The 23,781-nt window shown below is 39.2% G+C and overlaps 1 protein-coding gene across 1 annotated transcript in view; it reads right to left on the minus strand.

Annotated features, from left to right (window-relative positions):
- Nucleotides 1–6,364: 6,364 nt before the first annotated feature.
- The window catches only part of CDH11 (cadherin 11), a 156,666-nt gene continuing 139,249 nt past the window's right edge, over nt 6,365–23,781 (minus strand). Inside the window, exons 12-13 of the mRNA XM_025268780.3 lie at nt 10,242–10,493; nt 6,365–7,687 (exon numbers count right to left, since the gene is read on the minus strand). Coding sequence (XP_025124565.1) covers nt 7,191–7,687; nt 10,242–10,493 — 749 coding nt within the window. The 3' untranslated portion in view covers nt 6,365–7,190. The remainder of the gene's footprint in view (nt 7,688–10,241; nt 10,494–23,781) is intronic.

Raw genomic sequence — 23,781 nt, forward strand, 5'->3', positions numbered from 1 at the left:
GACACTCCGCATTGGTGGGTTCTGCATCCGCAGATTCAACCACACAGATGGGTTGTTTTTTTTTTTTTAATTCCAGAAAACTCTAAAATGTGAAATTTAATTTGCTGCAGGTCAGCAACTATTCACATAGTATTTACATTGTATTTACAGCTATTTACATAACATTGACATTGAATTAGGTATTATAAATGATATAGAGATGATGTAAAGTAGACAGGAGGATGTGCTTGGGTTATAAGAAAATACTCTGCCATTTTATATAAAGGACTTGAGTATCTGCAGCAAAGTTGAGAGGCGAATCTGGGAAAACCTGTGGGACCACAGTCCTTACACAGTAAAATGCAGTATCCGTTTCTTAGAGTCAGTTTAAAGCCTACCCTAAGGCTACCGGATCAAAGTCTTCAAAAGAGAAACCAAATCTCTCTTGACTTCACTTTGGATCGGAGGTCACCTCTTGCAGATGCTACAAAGATCAATTTATGGTAGAAAACAGCCCAAATAACATCAGAAACAACAATAAAATCTCTCATTTGTGCAGCAAGTCATACATTAATTTTCCTATTCTAGATCAGTCATTCCTAGACTTCTTGGAGGAATGCCAGACAGAGACAGACAGAAGTCACATAGATTATCAGATCACGCTTCAGTGATCTGCTCAGTGCATCCAGGCCCAATTTGATCTGACTGTGTGCTGGGTAAATATCCAGTCATGTCAAATCTAAATCCAAAGCATTATTAATGGTACTATCAAAATAGTACCATTTTGATGGAGGCAGAGTGGAGGCAAGGTACCCAGAGGAATCCCCATATACACATTTCCAGTAGTTTAAAATGCTATAATACCTAGGTCATAAAATGAAGAACTTATTTTCTTTTGCCCGTTCATCCTTATATTGCTGCCCCAAACATTTACTCAGCACCCATTCTGAGCTAGGGATCCAAAGAGAGAGAGAGAAAAAAAGGTGGGTCTCCCACTGATCTAGTTTGCTTGGTCACCATCATCAAACTAACCACCTCTTCACTAATTTATCTGAGAAAACACTTTGAAAATTGTATTTCCAAGCACTATTATTTCATTCACATCCCAGTTAGTGTTTGGAGAAAAAAAAGAAAGAAAATTACCATAGCATGAAATAATTTCCAATTTCCTGAGTGCTAAATGAAGTAAAAATTGTGGTTTAATTAAACTCATCAGGATTTCTATTTAAAAAAAAGTATTCTAATAAAATTATATATCTTCAAATCTAAATATTTTCAGAGTTATGTCTATTAAAAAGGATTCCCATTGTTTGAACAAATGAGCAAAGATATATCAAATATGAAATGCACTGTATTAAAAATGTCAAAGTTTGTGCAGTTCTTGACAACCTCATCCCAATTTCATGTATCACTTGATACATAATTTCCACCCAATTAAACACAATTCATAATCAGGTCAATTTATTTATTGTTTTCTAATGAAACATTTAAAATCTGTTTTACCTGGTACTTTGCCAATGTGCTATACATTGTGGTCAAACAGCTGAATTCATCGATCAAGTAATTAGCCTTATTATATATATATATGTAAATGTATAACATATGCATGGACTGTATATATTATAATTAGCCTGGCATGCTGCAGTCCATGGGGTCACAAAGAGTCAGACCCGACTAAGCCACTGAACAACAAGGACTATACACATATATTTGGTGGTAGTAAACACTGCCTGTCCTAAGCTGTGGAATGCCAAGCTATGTTCTACTGTTGGCTCAGGCTAGAATGATGAGAGAGTGAACTGATTTTGAAGAGGAAAAAGGAGGTATAAAGAAAGGAAATTCTTCCCTTACGTTGTTCAGCAACCTGGGACTGGGAAAAGGTTACTCATCCTAATAATATAATTGCTACCTTATTTAAGCATTTGCCCTGTTCTAGAATCTGAGTGGCTCTAGAAATATGAGCTCGTTTATTCTTTACCACCACAGGCCATGTTATTTTTTGCAATGCACATTTGTAGAAAAAGGTATTCAGAGAGGTCAGTGTACCTGGCCAAAGTCACACAGCTAGTAGGTGTTGGAGCCAGGCTTTACACACAGTGGTGCAATGAATGCCCACCCAACAAGGGTGGGTAGTATACAGTTTTTACTCTTGAGCTGAAGATTTGAGGTTTGTGAGGTTTGAGCCTTAGACTTGTGTTGCCTCTGTGAGCCTGTGAGAGATGATCATGTGCCAGCCATCAGCTGATTCAAGTGGCAAATAACTGTAAAATCACATGTAAAAATGTATCATGACACCTGGAATGAAGAATGCTCCATGATCCTAAAAATGATCAGCTGAGTTAGTCTGCAAGATGAAAATTCAATTCTTCCTCCCAGTCTACTGGGGCCTGACAAAGACTCTAGACATTGACCTTTTCCCGCTAGCACAGTTTTATTGCAACGAAGAGGATGAAATATCAAACTTCTCTGTGAAACGTATTACAAACAGCTATGACATGCCTTATCAGTTTCTTTTATATTTGATTTTCAACAGCCATCTTGTAAAAAGACTTCAAACCCCAGCAGAAAGAATTCACAATCCTGTCTCATGAATCACTTTGGACTTGGAAGGCAGGCTAGGCATTCAGAGCTGTGACTGGATCCAGTTGTCCAGCTCTGTGGTGAATGGCAGCTCAAAGGACCGTCCATCCCAAGTTCCTATTGCCAAGCCTGAGCTAAATCACCGATGATGAGGAATAGCTATCACGGTTAGCTCTTTAAAGGATAAGCCCTTGACACCAGGTGGGAGAAACAGGATCCATTCCTATCCAGCTCTGACAATCACTTCCTGTGTCTGTGTTGAAGAGAGGTTTAGCCTCTCTGGTCTAGTAAGGTGAGGATCATAGCATAACCTTTGTCTTCTCATAGGAATCAGTGTCGTGTATCTGGTACACATTCTCCCACACAGTACAGGCTCAAAAAAAAAAAAAAAAGCCTCATTAATTGAAGAAAAAATTAATGCATTAATTAATATCCCCTTCTTATTTTCAAAGCATTTGACATACATGAATAAGGTTTATGCCTACTAATTATCCTTATTAATAAAACTAAAGCCAGCATTACTCTTCAACACCAGAGGGACTTACATTACCATCAAAACACTCCTTTATAGTTGGGAGAGAGCAGTGAAACCCAATTAGACATACAGTCACTCCTGAGACTTCACCCCCTGATAAGGCTTACTCTGCATGCCCAGCCCTACTTCTCTAGTGAGCTAAATGGCAAATCCATATTTCTCATTACCTAGTTCCACTTAGCTGCCACAGAAGCACCTGTGATTTACAAGTCCAACCCAAACTTAATTCAACTTCTTTGCCCCCACACCACTTCTCCTTTTAGATTCACAGTCTCAGATACCAGGATCACAATCCACTCAATTTCTCAGGTAAAGAAAGCTTAATATCACACAGGCATTCTCTAATCAGTCATCAAACCCCAATCAGTCTGCCTTATTGGGTACCATCATCCATTCAAGTATTGATTGCTGTGTTTCAGGCACTGGGCATACAATAGGAAGATAAAACCTCTACCCCCTTGAGGCTTACATTCTGGTGGGGCATTCAGACTCACAGACAAAAGAAAAGCCGATAAGCAAAATAAGTTTACAGAGTTCTAATTGATACAAAGGAGACCAACAGAGGATGAACAACTTTAGATGGAAATGGGGGGGCACATTTTGTCTGTATGAGGAAGTAATAGATGGCCAGGGTGGTTGGATCACAGTGCACTGATAGGAGAATGGAGGAAGGTCAAGTTGGTGAGATTTGCAAGGCACTAGTCATGTAAAGCAATATTTAAGACTTTGGAAAGCCAGTGAAGAGGTTTAAGGTATGAAGTCAGGTGGTCTGAGTTGGGTGTTTGTATCCCTCTGGCTTCTTTGTGGAGAAGCTGGGAGCAGGAGATCAATTTAAGAGGCTATTTCCATCCTCCAGGTCAGAGATGATGATGGGCTAGGCCAATCACCAATTTACCGAACTACTTTAGAATACTTATGTCACATTTTGACATTCATAAAAAGCCTCCCAACATGCCTCTAGGTTTATATGATCCTAATGTGTCCACACTGCCTGCCTGATAGATTTCAATACTTTTCTCAGAGATCCCAACTCACCCCTTGCTGTCCTCCAGAGGCTCTCAAAGAGATGAAGGACGTTGCATAATCACCCAGGAGCAATTTCAAATACTGTTGACCAGGTCCCATCTGATTCACAAGGCCATCCTCTCTGGGCAGCCTGAGTGTGTAATTTTTAATAAGGTCTCCAAGAAATGTAGATCATCTGCTCTCTTATTTTCCCCATCATGCCAGGAACACTGGCTCATAAAATGCAACTTAGCAAACACAAGGTCTATCCAGAAAGTTCCTCCACTCAGTCAGCATCTCACCGTCTTCTGTTAGGCCTTTGATTTGTTTCCTTCCCTCGACCCTTAAGGATAGGAAATAGCCAGATGCATTGTCTGGAGAGGCAGGTGGGCACAGAGGTAAACAGGTGATTAACAGGATAGGTATTTTGGAACAAGTTTGGAAAGACTAGAAGATATCAAGGAAGCTTCTTCATTCTGTATCCTTGAGAAACTACTACAGGGTCTACAAAATACATTTTGATGAGTGAATGAATGATGGATGGAACAGTACCTACCACTGAAGGACAAGAAGAATAAAGCAGCGCCCTTTCTTGAGCTGAATCCATGTCATAATGCAGCGGTTACATTATATTGAAATAAGGGAGGACCACTTAAACTAAAGCTTGCTTTTAAGGGAATATGTTCCAAATGAAAAAGGACTCCACTAGTCAGGAAAGACACTTTATTTGAGAGCTTCTAAGAGGGTTCTACAAACAATAGAGGCTTAAAGCGAAAAAGAAGATAAAAAGGAAAAAAAAAAAGAAAAACAAGTATTTTAACTATTGAAAAGGTAAACAGCCTTTTAAAAAAAATTTAAACACAAAAATGTGAAAATGTAGTTGTCAAATCTAATCCAAATACATTCCTAGAAAAAAGGATCATCCACGGTGACGGGGTTACTTACAGCTGTATACTTGTTTAAGTGCTATTCATTTTCTTTTTGAATTATTTCTTCACTTCAAATTCAATTGGAGATCTGTGCAAACCTAGCAAAATATTCTTTGGATTACAAAAAGTATATAAAAAAATGAACAAAACTTGTCATTATGGAAGTATTGAGAATGTGCAATCCTTCACTGAAATGAAAGATTCCAAAGTGACATTGTCCACAGAATTTATTCCATTGAAGTGTTCAGACAATTTGATTCAAATGCAAAGGAATGTGGAAGTGAGCACTTCATCAAAACATTTCTCTTTGTATGCATTTTGACTGAGTCATAAAAATAGTCTGTAGCAGGATATTAAGAAATTGCTTGAAACAAACTCCCGCAATAAAGTTTAAAAAAAGAGAAGATAATCTAAAAATTATCTGCAATCCAAGAGAAAGCACGTGCCCCGTGTCTAGGGGAAAGAGAAAAAGCACTTACAGCAGAGAATGACCCGTGTGCTTCCCCCAAGTATTGCTGTGTTTTGACCTTTGGCCCTACAGAGCAGGTGAAGCATCCTTCATAGAAGTCCCAACCCCTTGGCAGCAAGACCACAGGAGACCGCAGGCATCCCTGCATCAGAATCCCACCATGGTCCCTGTCCTCATTCTGAGCCTATGGCCCAAAGCATATTTTAAAACAAAGGTTCAGAAATGAATTGCTCTTTCTTTGATCAAACTTTGAAATGCCACATTTTAAAAGGAGTTACAATTATAAAAGGAAAAAGAAACAGTTTCAACTGTCAAGAGTCATTATGATAGCCTGGCAAGATCAAAGTAAGGAAAAATAGAATAACACTGGAGGTCTGATCTGATAACTACATGTGGCAAATGTATATTTTTTACTCTTCACCCCCGCCAACCCCCAAATGCTCGGTATGGGGCAATAACATCCACATCTTGAACTTTAGAGTTCTAATAGATTCATTCCCACATGGATTCATTTCTCATAACCATCAAATTACTGATATACAAGATAAGTCCATATCATATAACAAGTATTGCAAAATCATAGACTGACCTAGATCTTTAGCATCCTTCTTTGATAGAAGATGTGTGTGAAGAAAAACTAAGAAGCTAACACCAAGAATGTACAAAAAAGCTTTACACAATGTTACAGAATCTTGTCTGAAAAAAAAATCTGTAAAACATATCCAGTTTTAAATAAACAATAAAATCAGCAGACTATAACAGATCATAAATAGGGTTATGAAAAGATCACAAATATCTTAAATTAGAATTATAAATGGGTAATTAGAAATACTTAATTGTTTTCAATGTTAAGAATCAAACCCAGAATTAAAAAAGAATCTTTTTATTTCAAAGGTTGCTTCTTATATTGAAGCTCATATTAAAGCAACAGTACAATGTTCATAAAATATAAGTGTGATGCCGTAACATTTCTTACATGTCAGAATACTGATATTCGTATGTATACTAAAATAAGAACTTTAAAATTGTACAAATAGATACATTAAAAATGACATAGAAATAGGGCGCCTCTCACTGAAACAAGACAGTTATATCTGGCACATATTAGTTTAAGATGAAAGTAGAAGCAAAAAGATTTACAAGAATCAGCAGTAACAAGATTGATGCTCAAGAGACATAATTGTACATTGTATTGTACATACATTGTATGGGTTTAAGCTGGCTGAATATTATATATTTCAAGTTTAAAAATGCACTACATATAGAGTGTCCATAGTTTAAGGCGAAATTACAGCTCAGAACTGTTGTCCTTTCTAATTTTGTGGAAGCATCTTTGACAGATTAAAAACAAAAAGAAAAAAAAGAGTTCAATGTTCATGACACATAAACAATTTCCCTTCATTGTGAGTTCACCGTTAAGACTTCCCCTTCTCTTAAATATTTTGTATGCCAAGTGGTTTTTCTCTAGCCAAGTTGATAAACAACTTCAATATTTGCCTTTTTGTGAGAAAAGGTACTTCACAGTATTTACCACTTTGATGTCCTTGCAGTTTTATTAAATGTATCCTCTCTGTAAAACTTTGCTTGTTTTAAATGAGCCTTTCCTTGATTTAAAAAAATACCTGTTTACATATCTTCTAGATTCCTCAGAACGCCAGACACAGTTCTTAAGGCCAAATTTGTATCGTTATTGTTAAGAGTCGTCATCAAAAGTGTCTTTGGAACCGTACAAGTCCGCTAGTTTCTTAAACCGAGGGCCCCAGTTCTGTAGGTAGTCATAGTCCAAGTCTGAATCTGTGGTAGCCGACTCTAGGGAGCTCAGGGACCCAGCCACGGATCCCCTGCCTTCGTAACCATAGATTTGGATGGAGTCATACGGAGGGGCAGTTGGGTCATTATCCGCCTCCTGTATTCTCGTGTTGATGAAGTCATCCACATCCACGCTGTTGGGCGCTGGCCGGAGCCCAGGTCTAGGCATGTACTGATACTCAGGTTTGATGTCTTTGCGAGGGATAAATCCATTGATACCGTCGGGGTTCTGGAGGGTGGCGATATCAAAGGCTTCTGTGTCTTCTTCCCCACCGCCCTCATCATCATAGGTGATGATGTTCTCACGGACATCTTCTTCCTCGAAGACAATGAGTGGTTCTTTCTTTTGTCTTCTCAGGGTCACGAACAACACTACAATAACTACAGGGAAAGATAAAGAAAGGAAGCAAAGGTTAAGTCCAGTCTTCTGGGGTTCTCTTCCCAGGGGAACTCTGCTTACCTTAAAGCATGGCGTACACAGGCTTCAGAACAGGGACCAGTCTATGAAATGAGTGCTTTACCTAGAATCCTCAAAGATTTGCAAAAGCTACCTGTCTCTTCCTCTGCAAAAACGCTGCCAGGAAAATATTATTATCCAAACAAACTGGCAAGTTGGAACCATGGTGAGCTTTTTACAAATCAATCTGATACTATTTGGAAGTCATTTCCCAAAGAATTAGGAAGATTCTAAATATTTCTGTCCGTCTGCAGCCTCTTAAATGTGGGTTATGCCTGTCTCTTTTTGCAAAGGAAGGCAGCTGCCTCTCCAAAGTTTACAAATGAGGACACGAGAGACTTGAGCTCCTGTTCTCAAAGAGGTTGCAAGAGCTCTGAGGTGAGGCCAGCCCTGAACCCACTACACCTTTATAAGAAACTGTATCATAAGCATGGCTAGACTCTCTTCAGACCACCATATAGAAGAGAGGTAGCTTATAAAGACCCCAACAGACAAATGACAAATTTTCTCTATTTGTTTGAACAGAAAACAGTGTCAGCTGAAACTCCAGATGAAAACAGTTATTGTCTCTTCTCTGAGAGAGGGGATTCCACCAAACTCAGGCCATCTAGGTAAGTGAGCAGAGTTGCTTACAAAGAAAGCTCAGCCACTGCTTCCTCTGGCAATCCCCCCCCACTTCCCCATAAGAGGCTTCTACAGTCTTTCATTGGAACACATGGGCTTCCCTGGTGGCTCAGTGGTACAGAATCCACCTGCCAGTACAGGAGACATGGGTCGGGAGGATCCCTTGGAAAAAGAAATGGCAACCCGAAAAAGAAATGGCAACCCACTCCAGTATTCTTGCCTGGAAAACCCCATAGAGAGAAGAGCCTGGCATGGGGTCACATGGTGTCTATGGGGTCATAAAAGAGTTAGACACCACTTAGCAGCCAAACAACAGCAACTACATACTCAGCAAGACTGCAGAAAATGTTTGTGACTGAACTTGGCAAGTGACCTTAGAGCCTCTTTGGATCCACCATCACTGTGAGATGTAGAATGAGGGTGTGCACTTGCCTAGACTCTGAATGACTTCCAGTGCTCACTAGGCAGTGTTTTTCCCCTGTGCCTAGTTCCTAACAACGCCTTCACCAGGATCACTCCTTTTCACTTTCTTTGCTTGGATAACTCTTAATCTTTCATCACAAAAATCCTTCCTGATATCCTATTCTGATACCAGACAGGACTGCTGGTATCCATTCTATGTATCCACCTGGCCATCACCATGACACGTGTTACACTGTTCACACATCTGCCTCCCCTACTTGATTATGAACTTCTCAGAACATTTCTGTTTTCTGTCCCCTCTGCTTGGACTATCCATCCATCCCAGCCCCTTTCCTCCGATGGAACACTCAGCATCTGATAGGTGTGTTACATCCTCCAGGAAGATGTCTCTACCTTCCCACTCAATGTCAGGCACTTTCTACTCTTGTGCCCCCACTGCCTGTTATGTTCATATCCCCAACATGGTACTCACCATGTGCCTCTGTATTTATCTGCTCATGCCTATTTTCCTCAATAGATGATAAACTTTTTGATCACTGAGATCTTGTATAATTCTTCTCTTTATCCCTCCGGGCTGAACACAGGGCCTGGTATCCTGAAAATACTCATTAACTATTTGCTGAATTCAACTCATTGGCTCTTCCCTATGCATCGAGGATCCATTAATTCATTCAGTAGACAACTAACCATGATGGAACAAGCATAAATTGATGTCTGACATACTTAGGTTTGAATCCTGACTTTTTTGTCATGCATGAGTTCTGAGACTTTGGGACTACTGATGCAATCTTCCTGAGGCTTTCCTGCTATTACAGAGTAAACTATAGATGGGACGACATGCAGAAGAGGGGCACCAAACTCAGCGGGCAAGTACAGGAAAAGCTTATCCCAGGTCCCTCCGAGCTGAGGCATATACCCAGATATTACATATGACAACTGGGGGCGGGGGGTGGGGGGTGGCGGGGAGCCAAGATCCAGCTTCAGCCGGGCCAATGTTCATCCAGTTCCTTGAGTCCTCCATAGACCGTCTTTGACGTCACAATTACTCTTTCTACCTCTAACTCTTCTCATTCTTCTTGTAAGGCAAATGGTTGTTCATATACTATATCTCTGCCTAAATTGCTCTCCTGAAAAATATTCTGATGTTCTACCCGGGCCTCTGTTGATGCCCCCAGAGGTATTCTGCTAGCGGTCTGGTGATGCCAGCAGTTTGCTCAATACAAAGTTCCCCCAACTCTGCTCTAATGCTTGTTTAGTCACCTGCTCCCCCCGCCACACCCTGAAATAGACGAGCAGGCAGACACCACTTCTCTTTTTGTCCCAACTTGCACCCACAGTATATAGCACATATAACTTGGGAAATACACGTATGTCAAGGCTGGGCATCTGGTTGAAAGGCCCTTCCCACGGGTGCCCGGGGAGATCCCTTACCCAGGAGAATGACGATGCAGGCAAGGATGGCGATCAGCGCCCCGGTGCTCAGCCCGGCGTTCAGGATGTAGGCTTCTGCGTTGCAGGACAGCAGCGCCCCGTTCACGTCACACCCACAGACTTTGATGGTGAGGGTGTTGGTGCTGCTCATGGGAGGGATCCCGCCGTCACTGATCACGATGGGCAGGAGGTACAAATCCTGCTTCTGCCGACTGAACCCTCCGCGCCGGGCATACACCCCCGCGGTATTATCTGTGGGAAGAGGGGAGACAAGGCTCACTTGGAGAGCAAGGCCAGGGAGTCCCAGCCTTCACACTGCTCCATTCAGCTTGGCTGATCTGAGCGTGCTCTTCTCACCACCAAGGCTAACAACCAGAACCGCCCCACTTGTTCTTTAGTCTAGACATCTATAGAAGCCGCTGCCACTTGGCATGACAAAGGTCCCTGAGTTTTGTCCCATCCGGAAACAAAATTCAGAAATTGGCTCTTTTTTATTTTGTCAATATGAATGCTTTCAGTGGCTGGGCACCATTTTCTGTTTGAGTGTGTGTCCTTTTCCTCAAATACAAGGACCTATGGGCTTCAACCACACCCTCTGTTAGTGAAGGATACAATTAAATAGATAGGCGAGTGTGCACTTTCCCAACTTCACGACAAGCCTTTGGCCAGTTTTTGTTAGTTTTTTGAGAGATTTCTAATCCACTCTCAAATCTTGCCCAACTACGAACACACTCATAAGTCCTAAAGGGAAATGTTATCTTTAAAATGAAAATATTTTATAAACCTAGCAGCAGGTTTACAGTTTCTCCGAAATTCAAGCAACATCAGCCACCCAGTTGAAAATATCATTCCTGCTTAAAACAATGATGTTTTCTCTGTTGCTTACACAACACAGCCCACGTCTACACAGTGGATCACCAGATAGTTCCCTGATCTAGATTTACCTTGCCTTCCAGCCTCACGCCTGCTGTTTCCCACGCACCCCAGTTCAGCCTGCTGTGCAGAACTTAACGATCATTCCCCAGCACACCATATTCTTTGTACGCCTTGACTTTGACCCTTTGCTTTAAAATGCCCTCCGATCCACCCAAAGTTCCTTTAATCATGACAAGTGAGTTTCTCAAGCCTCAAAACTGAATCCAAAGTCTCCTTTCTAAACCTCTCCCCCCATCTCCATTGGGACCCAGCACACTGTACATTCCTATAAAAATCAGTCTCCCACTCTTCTGTCATTATTTGTTGGCATAAAATACTTGGTTCTCCCCTAGACTGTGGACTTCTGGAAAACAGGGGCTATTATCTGCTTCATCTCAGTCCCTCCAGTGCTGGACACACAGCAGACATTCAACAAATATTTGTTGAACAAATGCCGTAACCATGTTTTGGGAAAGGTTTCACCCAAGTTCCAGATGTTGGTTTTCATGTATTTCTCAATCTTTTGTAACCTATTCCCAAATGCTTCCTCATCATGTTTTCTGCATATCTCTACCCGCCAAAAAGATTTTTTCTAGACCATATGCTCTGCGCTTGGAAAACACTGCTATTATAAAACAGTGGAAGTTTTGAATATGCTCCATCAAATTACACAGACACACACACACACTCAATATGGCATGCCTCATTTTGTGAGGTTGGAATCAGTAATTTATAGCAAGGTTATGACCAAGATGATGGCCCATTGCTTTGAATGAATTGATAGTACCATGAATTAGCTCTTGTGGTAGGAAAAATTATCCTAGAACCTAAAAGCTGAATTCATATTTTTAGGTTAAAAAAATGTAACATATTCTGTGTGAGATAAAAAAAAAAAATATCTATACCAGGTTCAGTCTCATTTAGGACTGAATAGATATTCTGAGTATTGCAGAAGCTAAGGTGTGTGCGCTGGCTGGTTTTTGGCAAATCTTATTAATGACAGATCTTCTGCCCTTTGCTGCCAATCTCTCAATCAAAACAGGGCAGAACTGCCAGCCCTCTTCTCTATATTTTCTGAAGTTTGTGTGATTAGCATATATTGCTCTTATCACTGGAGAAAAATTATATGTACTATGAAAAATCATGATTTTTTTTTAAAAGCTGGTCAAATAGAATGTAAATTTAACAGTCCATTTGCTGACTGTTCTTTCCTATTGTAGGCTATACCATTGTTCTATGCTTAACAAACACAAAAAAACTGACATATATACATAAATTACTTCAAGTGTTATTTTTTCCTTCTCATAATTTTATTTGAATTCAAGTAAGACTTTCACAAATTAAATGTTAAAACATTTACTGTATTTTAATGATCTGAAATATCACAAATGCCATGCCATCATGAATAAAAATAAATATGAAAAAATTTATGAAGAAAAGAAATTAATTAAATTGCTTGGTCAAATATACCTCTCTGATATGAATGACATCCCCAAGAGATGTCATCTATTGAGTCCCACCCTGTTACCCATGGAGCAGTTTGGTGGGAACGTGACCTGAGTGTTTTCATTTTTCTTTAAACCTGTGGCGGCCATGGCTTAAAAATCTACTCTTCAGTGTGCAATCCATGCAAAACTGTACCTCCAGATGACAGCAGGCTGGCTTACACATGGAGGTAACTGAAAATCAAACACTAGTGGAAAACATGTATCTGAGCAGGACACCAGCCTGTGAATTCAAGATGTTTCATATTCCGAACAGCTGAGTCCTCTCAGACACACTGAAACTATGAAATGAAAGCTCATCAAAGGACCCAGCTGACTGAATCATTTATTGTCTCTGAGTGATTCATCAGTAGAATCTCAAGAACTTTTAAAAAATGTTTCACATATGGATTTTAAGATTAGTCTGAGAGGTGGAAAATAAATGGACTGAAGGTCTGTTCCTGGGCATGGTCCAAACACATGCTTTAGAAGGAGTCATTTGTCCTGCCAGAGCCTTACTTGTTCACCTTTAAAGTGAGGACACAAGTTGATAGCAAGCATGCCTCATGGGGTTGCGATTAGTAGTAGTAGTTGCTCAGTCATGTCCGACTCTTTGCGACCCCACGGACCCTGCCAGTCTCCTCTGTCCATGGGATTTTCCAGGCAAGAATACTGGAGTGGATTGCCATTCCCTTCTCCAGAGGATCTTTCTGACCCAGGAATTGAACCGTGGTCTCCTGCATTGCAGGAGAACTCTTAACCCTGTGAGCTACAGGGAAGACCTGGGGTTGTGATTAGGACCAAATAATAAAAACCTTTGGTTGTGCTCTGGGCTGTGCTTCCAGGAAGCTCAGGAATCCTTCTACAGGAAAACCCAGCACCAGAATCCAGGTCCTCCAGAGCTCATGAACTGGTGTGGGATAGGGTATGGCATAGTTAGACGAGAAGCATGTCTAACCAAACTAGCTTGGCACTTAGGTGGTTGCTGTTGCTTGAATGCATACAATATCCCCCCTTTAGATCTAGACATCCGCACCAATGGGAGGATGGTGCTGCAGGGAGGGCCATATTGGAGGAGACAGCACCATGTCCTGTGATGGTCTTTCTTGTTGTCCACTCTGGTCACTGATCCTTTATTAACAAAAAGAACCACTATAGGCAGGGACTCCATGAAAAACAACTCTAGCAAAATAAATGGAAAATGAAACTTACAATAATACTAAAACCTCTGTAGGAAATCTTTTTTGTATCCTAGGTTTGGCTACAAATTCTCTCATTATTTTAATTAGCCAGCTACTCTATATCCATCTTTGAGAGGGTCCTCTCAATTTGGACATACACATTTCTGAGATGTACGGGTGACACAAGAAAAAAAATAAGAGCTTCTGTAAGACATATTTTCAGGGAAGTGTCAAATTGATTCCATGGTTAATAAGATGAGGCAGAAAATGACAAATGTTCTATCGATTTTTAAGTTTTCATCAAGAGATTTCTCAAATCCTTCTCCTTTATTATTGTTGTTGTTAAGTCACTAAGTCGTGTCCAACTCTTTGCCACCCCATGGACTGCAGGCTCCTCTATCCTGCTCTGTCTCCTGAAGTTTGCTCGTATTCATGTCCATTGAGTCAGTGATGCTATCTAAACATCCCCTCCTCTGCCACCCTCTTCTTTTGCCTTCAGTCTTTTCTAATGAGTCAGCTCTTCACATCAGGTGGCCGAAGTATTCTCTTTTATAAAGCTTCCAAAGAGCAAATCTCAGTATTTGGGGTCAAACAGATCTGGGTTTGAATCATGACTCTTCTACATATTAATTGCCTGACATTTAGACATATTAGGTAAATGTCTTAAGTTGCTATATTCTCATCCAGGAAATTAATAGATTTTAGGGTTAAATTTGATTCCATTCATAAAGGCACTTAGCACAGTGCCAGGCTGTTGCAGATGACCAGTAAATATCAATTCTTTTTTGGAAGTTCTCCTCTTTGTGCAGTAGACTAATGAGGAAGAGAAACATATTGGCAAAGAGAGGAAAGTGAATTCTTAGAAATGTCATTGCAGCCTTGAATGCAATTGCCTACAGAGAAGGGCGCTTCCTTCAGAGGTGGGAAGAGAGTTCATGCTCTTCAGTTCTGGGTAAGGTATTTCCCATGGTAAGAAAATGTTTTTCAATCACCTTGGTGTTTCATCCTGACACTTTATATTCTTCTCCCTGTCCACAAACATGGAAGCCTTTCCTGTCCATGCCCCCACCCCCCACTTAGGCAAAAACTTGCAAATGAGGTCATTAATTACTAGTATATGTCTTGTACAAACTGTAGTATTTCTATTAATGGTAAATAAATTCAGGCTTCAAATTTTTATGTCTACAACCTAGACTCCTAACTGGATGCTATTTTTATCTGCATACTTTGTGATTACATTAACAAAAGGTAAAAGTTCTTCATAATGATGGTCTCCATGGTACCGGTTTGGAGATGCAAACGAAAGGGCCATGATGATGATATCACCCAAGGGAGGGATATATACAAAGGATATTAAAAGGGAAAATTATGATAGGGAAGCAGCCTTTGATACATCAACTGCACTGGGGCCAATCTTGTATTAGCCAAAAGAAAAACAACCAGGGCAAAATGGGCAAACTCATTCGTGTCTGACTCTGTGACCCCATGGACTACAGCCTTTCAGACTCCTCTGTCCATGGGATTTTCCAGGCAAGAATACTGAGTGGGTTGCCATTTCCTTCTCCAGGGGATCTTCCTGACCCAGGGCTCGAACCTGGGTCTCCCGCACTGCAGGGAGGCTCTTTACCATCTGAGCCACCAGGGAAGCCATATATGGGCATAGCAACCTGAAAAGAGGAATCACTGCAGCAAAGGATTTAGTACTTTCTGCTCTCATCATGATGTCAGAAGAGAGGCTTGGCCTAAAGTGAGAGAATAGTGCCCTAAAGAGCATCTTAAGACACTCTTCCTTACCACTTCTTTTCCTCTGTCCCTCTCTGCTCCAAAGCTAAAGATCCCCCTACTGATCAACTTGATCAGAGATAATAATACTTGGCCTGTGCAGACAGACACTGTCTGCATCCTACTAGAGCCCATCTCTTGAGACTGCAAAAGATCTAGGCCAAGCCTTGCTCTTATTTAATTCACTTCTGACCTAAATCTACCTAATTTACCCTTTCTGCTCCAACCTTAGCAACAAACTAAATCCATCCACCCCATTAAAAGCTTCCACACACTTGAAGACAGTTATGCAGTCCCTAGCAGAATAATCATGATGTGATTATGTTCCTCTACTCTTGCCTGGAAAATCCCATGGATGGAGGAGCCTGGTAGGCTGCAGTCCATGGGGTCGCGAAGAGTCAGACACGACTGAGCAACTTCACTTTCACTTTTCACCTTCATGCATTGGAGAAGGAAATGGCAACCCACTCCAGTGTTCTTGCCTGGAGAATCCCAGGGACGGGGGAGCCTGGTGGGCTGCCGTCTATGGGGTTGCACAGAGTTGGACACGACTGAAGTGACTTAGCAGCAGCAGCAGGGTCTTTTCTACTTTCCTTATATATGTGGCAATAGCTCTATCAGGATAATGAAAAAAAAAATATATATATATATATAAAGTGTGTCCCAAAAGTATTTAGTGAAGCTTCAAACTTTTAAAATTTCAGAAAGACACATGCTACAGAATTATTGTACAAAAGACATCATTGAAAAGTCTAGTTATTTAGAGTTTTTGGTACCCATTTACATTTGTGATTTTTGAAAAAATAATTTTAATTTTTGATGGCAGTATTTGTGACACCTTGAATCTGAGGGAGGGACTGAAATAATAGAAATTTCAAATAATGTTTTTAAAGTTTGTAGCATTAACTTTCTGAGATGACTAATGCTTAAAGGTAAACTTAATAGCTTCTGCATATATCTTTTATTGTCTTTTTAAACACTGTATGAGCCACCTATCTACCTGTAGTCATTGCTCATATTGAATATTTCACAATCTATGGCAACTATTTGAATGTGTGTCTTCTCCAATGGACAGTAACATCCTTGAAGGCAAGAACCTTGCTTATTCATCTTTGTTTGGTCAGCAGTGTTTTGTGAGCTAGAAAAATAAACAGTTGAAGGAGGTTTCTGTCATTACATTCAGCATCCATCTGGCTTTTCCACACAGTCAGATTTTACTGACTTCATAGCTTGCCATCAGTTTCCAGACTGCCTATCTTCTCCCACTTTGTACTTTTGAACCCAACTTGATCATCACTGCCTCCATCTATATTATAGATTTTGTTCCTGGAAAATATCATCTCTTTATCTCATAATTTTTTCTTATCATTTTGGGTGAGTCAGATTTAATTAAGTAACATTTATTGAGCTGCTAATATGTGCAAACCTTATTCTTTGTTATTTCCACCTACTTAACCCCAAAGAAATTTTGAACTATGTGCAACATTTCTCTTCCAATAGCATTTCCAGAAACACACACACCTTCAAAAACAAACCAGTATACAGATGTAAAAATAAATCTATTATTTTTCTAAAATTTTGGAATGATGGAAATGCTACAGTGAGGTAAATTCTATGAGACTAGCCTTAAAATATTAATGCAGAAAACTGTTTGATCCAAGACTCAGAAGGCTATGTCTCCCCTGTAAATGAAGGCCTACATCTTACAGAGGAAGGGGGATTATGATCTTTTAATTTTATCTCTGATACTGAGATTCAAAATTCAAAACACAACAAATAACACGAGAATAACTGCCTATGTGCATGTATATATGCACATAGATTTGATGCTTTTGAACTGTGGTGTTGGAGAAAACTCTTGAGAGTCCCTTGGACAGCAAGGAGATCAAACCAGTCAATCCTAAAGGAAATCAGTCCTGAATATTCATTGGAAGGATTGATGCTGAAGCTGAAGCTCCAATGTTCTGGCCACCTGATGCAAAGAGCTGACTCATTGGAAAAGACCCTGATGCTGGGAAAGATTGAAGCCAGGAGGAGAAGGGGATGACAGAGGATGAGATGGTTGGATGGCATCACTGACTTGATGGACACGAGTTTGAGCAAGGAGTTGGTGATGGACAGGGAGGCTTGGCATGTTGCAGTCCATGGGGTCACGAAGAGTTGGATACGACTGACCTGGACTGAACTGAACTGATGTGTATAGGAGGCATCTAAGTGTGCACTCTTTGTTGGTATCAACAGACTTTTCAGGTTGTAGTTTATCACATTCCTTAGAATCAACTCTCCTTCCACTTTTGTTAGAGGATAATTTTCTCTTGGTGATAGGGAGGGAGAAAGGAATGTATTTCCTGGTTTTAGAAAAGGAAAACTACCAAGGAATTCAGTGGGAGATAAACATTTAGGGTCTTTTAATGAGTTGAGAAATCCCAAGGGTTAAGTCAGTGACCAGAGCGAACCTTGAAAGAATAATATATCTAATTCACCAAAAATCTATCTATTTCTCCTTCTGTTAGGTTGAGGAGGGGGTGGGTTTCCAGACAAATTGTGTTCTGTGTTGGACAAACCACAGCAGTGAGTTTCAGGCAGAAAAGGAACATAATTATTTATACAGTGAAAATGGCAGGGCATTAAAAGCCATCTGCCATTTTGATCTGCCAACAAAGAATCTTCCATATTGAAGCAATTAAGGGGGGGAAAAGTCCCACAGAAATCTGTTTGACTATCTTTAAATTATAAAAGTGAAAAGCTAGAAGCATATTTGGATGGTTTTTGTGCTGCTCATCAGAAAAAGAATTGTCATTAGTTTAGACCAAAAAAAAAAAAAAAGAAAGAAAGAAAGAAAGATGTTTGCCAGTTGGTCTAATCAGGATGAATCTGTCTTGGCTATCTTTCCTTACCCAGCCAAACCTGCTTTCCATACAAACTTTTTTTGTTCTATTTTTAAAAATATTTTAAATTAATTTATTTTTTATTGATGGATAATTGCTTTACAGGATTTTGCTGTTTTTTGTCAAACCTCAACATGAATCACCCATAGGTATACATATGTCCCCTCCGTTTTGAAGCTCCCTCCCATCTCCCTCCCCATCCCACCTCTCTAGGTTGATGCAGAGCTCCTGTTTGAGTTTCCTGAGCCATGCAGCAAATTCCCATTGGCTCTCTATTTTACATATGGTAATGTAAGTTTCCATGTTACTCTTTCCATATATCTCACCCTCTCCTCCCCTCTCCCTATGTCCATAAGTCTATTCTCTATGTCTGTTTCTCTCCACTGTTGCCCTGTAAATAAATTCTTCAGTACCATTTTTCTAGATTCCATATATATGTGTTAGAATATGGTATTTATCTTTCTCTTTCTGACTCACTTCACTCTGTATAATAGGTCCTAGGTTCATCCACCTCATTAGAACTGACTCAAATGCATTCCTTTTTATGGCTGAGTAATATTCCATTGTGTCTATATACCACAATTCTTTATCCATTCATCTGTCGATGGACATCTAGGTTGCTTCCATGTTCTAGCTATTGAAATAGTGCTGCAATGAAAAATGAGATACATGTGTCTCTTTCAATTTTCGTTTCCTTGAGGTATATGCCTAGGAGTGGGATTGCTGGGTCATATGGTGGTTTTATTCCTAGTTGTTCTATTTTTTTTTAATTTGATTTTTTAGCAGTTTAAACTTAACTCTGAATGTATCATGTATCAGAACTCATTTGATCTGCAACTTGGCGCATATTAGATAATATACTTACAAATTTAATACATTTGAAAGTCATCTCTTCCTGGATCCAGACCTTAGATGTCCAATATCACTTTGTGCAATAATATATGATGAAAGGATAAAGGGATGGAAGGGGTGGCTGATCTAGTACTGACTCCTTCAGAACTTTCCAACAGAGAAAGAAGGGTTGTCTTTTTTAGCCTGAAGCTTATCTCATAACATAATCATTTTTCCACAATAATAACTAACCCCCAAAATGACTGAAGCACATTGCATGTCTTTCTATCTACTTTTTCCACTTTGATTCATGCATTTGGTCAACCCACATTTTTTTTTAAAGTTTTGGGATACCAGAGCTAGTATTCTAATGGGAGAGAGACAGAGAAACGTATGCTTAGAAGGCAGAGTGATTAAAAAAACACTAGAGGTTAGTGCAGTGTTCCTGGAGCACAGAGGAGTTAGCATCCAGGGATGGGCTGGGATGCCCAACAAAGCTTCACCTAAAAGACTTCATTGACAACGCAACTTGAAAGAGGAGGTATAATAGGCAGAGATGGGGATACATTTTCCACAGAACAAAAGCATGGGCATGTGAGAACACAGCATATTTGGGAAAATAAAGATGGTTTGAAGTTTCTGGAGCATGGTTTACGGTAACAAGAGAAAGGAGATGATAGACCCAAAGTTTATGGGAAGTAGGTCATATCATTTCTTGCTCACTAGGCTATAAAGTTTCAGTTAAAGCCATAGGAAATGGAGACCCATAGGAGAATTTTAAAAAGAAAGGCATTATCAGTGGGGGCAAGTTAAGTTACATGGGGGCAAGACTAGAGTCAGACAGCCTGTTTGGAGGCCGCCGTGATAGTTACAGCTCCTCTGCAGGTAGGTCACGGACAGTCACTATCAAAATCACCTGTGCTTTCACGAAACAGCTAACTTTGCGGCATGTGCTTTTAGGAATTTCCTGATACATGGGACTATATCTCACTCGCTGCTACAGCCAACATTTAATCTTTAACCCTTGCTCTTTCCTCTACATTTTATCATTATGTGGAATAGAGGTTTGGAAATTAGAAATATGAAGTTCAAAATCAGGATATTTCAATTTAATGTATCAATTAGGTCAGTGGTCATAATCATACTATCTTATTATTAGTATCCAAAAATTGTGTTAAAAACTGAACATCTGTTTTTTAAAATAAAATTAAAATGGAAAGGAAGCTTCCTAAAATACACACACACAACACAAATCTCAATTTTAATCTAACAATCAATATTATGCTTAACGATAAAACTCTAGAAATAATATACCCATTAAATTAACAAGTAAAGCCATTATTATTGCTATTATTTAACACATAAAGCACAAATCTATGCAGTTTGTCAAAAAAACTCAATTTTTTTTTAAAAAGATGAAGCAAATTGTCATTATTTAATTTTTATGTAGTTGTTTCCCTAGAAAACCTAGGAAAATAGCTGAGAAGTTATATTAATAACTTCTCAGTGTCCAATAATAAATGAACTAAGTAAAATAGCTATAGTTTATACTAAAAATTGTCACTTAGAAAATATACATAATTTTAAAAATCTATCCTAGGACAGCATCCAAAATATAAAGTAGCTAGTCATTATCTTAATAAGAAATACTAAGAACAAAAATGAAGAAAACTATAAAATATCCCTTATGGTAATTAAAAAGAGAACAGATTCAATGGAAACTCAGATCATGCTTCTGGAAAGGAAGAATACTTTAAAATTCTTAGTTTTTAAATTAATCTGTAAATTTAAGGTAAACACAACAAAATTCATGAAGATACTTATCAAGCACCTAAAAAAGTTCTAAATTATATCTGGAGGAACAAAGAAACCAAAATCTAAGAAAGAGTAATAAAAGGAAAACAATGTGGACAAATTTTAGATTTTAACATAATATGTGTGAAACCATTAATGAAAAATATGATGCTTTCATGAGAATAACTAGAATAGGAAATGTTGATAGTCCATAAAATTTAGCAGTATGTAATGCAGGTGAAAATAAGGATGGTGTTACAAAGAAGCTAGAAATGACTATTTCTTAAATAATATTTTAAAAATGACCAACAAAGGGAGCCTGTGTATTTATCTCATATGGATAAAAGGTTGGAATGGGAAATGTGATATATAAGAAAGAAGCTAAGTGAATATTGATGTCAATTTTTCATGAGGCAAATCTTGCTAAGAATAATATTACACAGAAAAACTGAAAGGTCATGTACACAGTGCTATATTTAAAATGGATAGACAACAAAAACCTATTGTGCAGCACACGGAACTCTGCTCAATGATATGTGCCCGCCTGGATGGAAGCGGGGTTTGGGGGAGAATGGATACACGTATATGTATGGCTGAATCTCTTCATCGTTCACCTGAAGCTGTCACAACATTGGCAATTGGCTATACCCCAATACAAAATGTTTTTGGTCTTAAAGAAAAAATTAAAATGAAAAAAAAAAACTTAAAAAAAACACAGCATAAACAGGACTGAAAGAACATTGAAACAGTGGGGAGATTATGCAGTAGGTATGATAAGACATGCTATCAAGGTTATGCTCAAAATTCTCTATGCAGAGCTTCAGCAGTATGTGAACCAAGAACTTGCAGATGTACAAGCTGCGTTTAGAAAAGGCAAAGGAACCAGAGATCCAATTGCCAATATTCCTTGGATCATAGAGAAAGCAAGGGAATTCCAGAAAAACATCTACTTCTGTTTCATTGACTATGTGAAAGTCTTTAACTGCGTGGATCACAACAAACTGTGGAAAATTATTAAAGAGATGGGAATATCAGACCACCTTACCTGCCTCCTCTGAAACCTGTATGCAGGTCAGGAAGCAACGGTTAGAACTGGACATGCAACAACAGATTGGTTCAAAATTGGGAAAGGAGTGAGGCGAGGCTGTATATTGTCACTATGCTCACTTAATTTATATGAAGAGTACATCATGTGAAATGCCAGGCTGGGTCAAGCACAAGCTGGAATCAAGATTGCTGGGAGAAATATCAACAACCTCAGATGATACCACTCTAATGCCAGAAAGTGAAGAGGAACTAAAGAGCCTCTTGATGAGGGTGAAAGAGGAGAGTGAAATAGCTGGCACAGCATCTGATCCCAACACTTCATGGCAAACAGAAGTGGAGAAAGTGGAAACGGTGACAGATTTTCTTTTCTTGGGCTCCAAAATCACTGTGGAGGATGACTGCAGTCAAGGAAAGCTATGACAATGACAGACCTCAGAGAGCATATTATAAAGCAAAGACATCACTTTTACGGAGGGTGAGATGGTTGGATGGCATTTCGATGGACGTGAGTTTGAGCTAACTCCAGGAGATGGTGAGAGACAGCGAGGCCTGGCGTGCTGCAGTCCATGGGGTCATAAAGAGTCAGACAGGACTGAGCAACTGAACAATAAAAGTGTGTGAAAACAATGTGCTTGCCCAACAATAGTCAACTGATATCATATACCCTTATAATGAGGTCAGGAGGTTATTTAGGAAAAAAATGTTGACGTAAGTATAATGATGCTAAAAAATGCACATCATGTATTATTATGTAGGGAAAAAAGAGAACATTATTTTATGGTTGCCTTTTTTTAAAAATCAAAATATATGCCAAGAAAACAGCTAGAAGGCTATATAAAAATTAGCAGTGATTATTTTTAGGTTGTATATTACCAAGTTATTTTATTATTTCTAAGTTTATTTCTGCTTGTTTGTATTTTCTAATTTTCAATATGTATTAATTATGCAGTAGAATAAAATTATAAAATTTGCCCTTCACAAATATATTTTACTAGAATTTCCATGGCTGATTAAAATTACAGTTTGTCCTTTTCTCTTCATACTTTCCCTGGAATCCTAGATTGATGAATTGAATTTTAGATCTTTTTCTCTTCAAAATACTGTTGTTATTTGATTACGGGGTAAACAAAGATTTTTTAAACAATAATTCCAAAATCAGAAATTAGAAGAGACACAAGGTCTATATTCATAATATACTGTGTTACTACACCTGACAGAACTCAGTAAACACACAAGCATTCTAGGTCAATTTATTTCTTGGCAGGGTGACCTTAGGCAAGTCTCTGAATCTTCTGACTTTTCATATTCCTTCCTCATCTAGGAAATGGGGACAAAAATATCCAAAATGCCTACTTTCTGGGGCTGTTTAGGAATTAAATGGCGATTAGAAAGCTTTATAAACCAATGAGGAGCTACATACACGAGAGGTGCTATTCTCAGTATTTTTTTCTTTGTGCTTTTCTTATTCATTACATGTTCCTCATGTTTTTAAAAGGTGCCATAAGTCTAGTATTATCAAACTAAATGCATCTCAAAGCCTGGGTGGATCAGCTCTTCATCTCCCCAAACAGCACCACTCTTGATACTAATAGCCAAAGATGGACTCAGATGTCGAAGA

Source organism: Bubalus bubalis, chromosome 18, assembly GCF_019923935.1.
Source record: "Bubalus bubalis isolate 160015118507 breed Murrah chromosome 18, NDDB_SH_1, whole genome shotgun sequence".
Classification (NCBI taxonomy): Eukaryota; Metazoa; Chordata; class Mammalia; order Artiodactyla; family Bovidae; genus Bubalus; species Bubalus bubalis.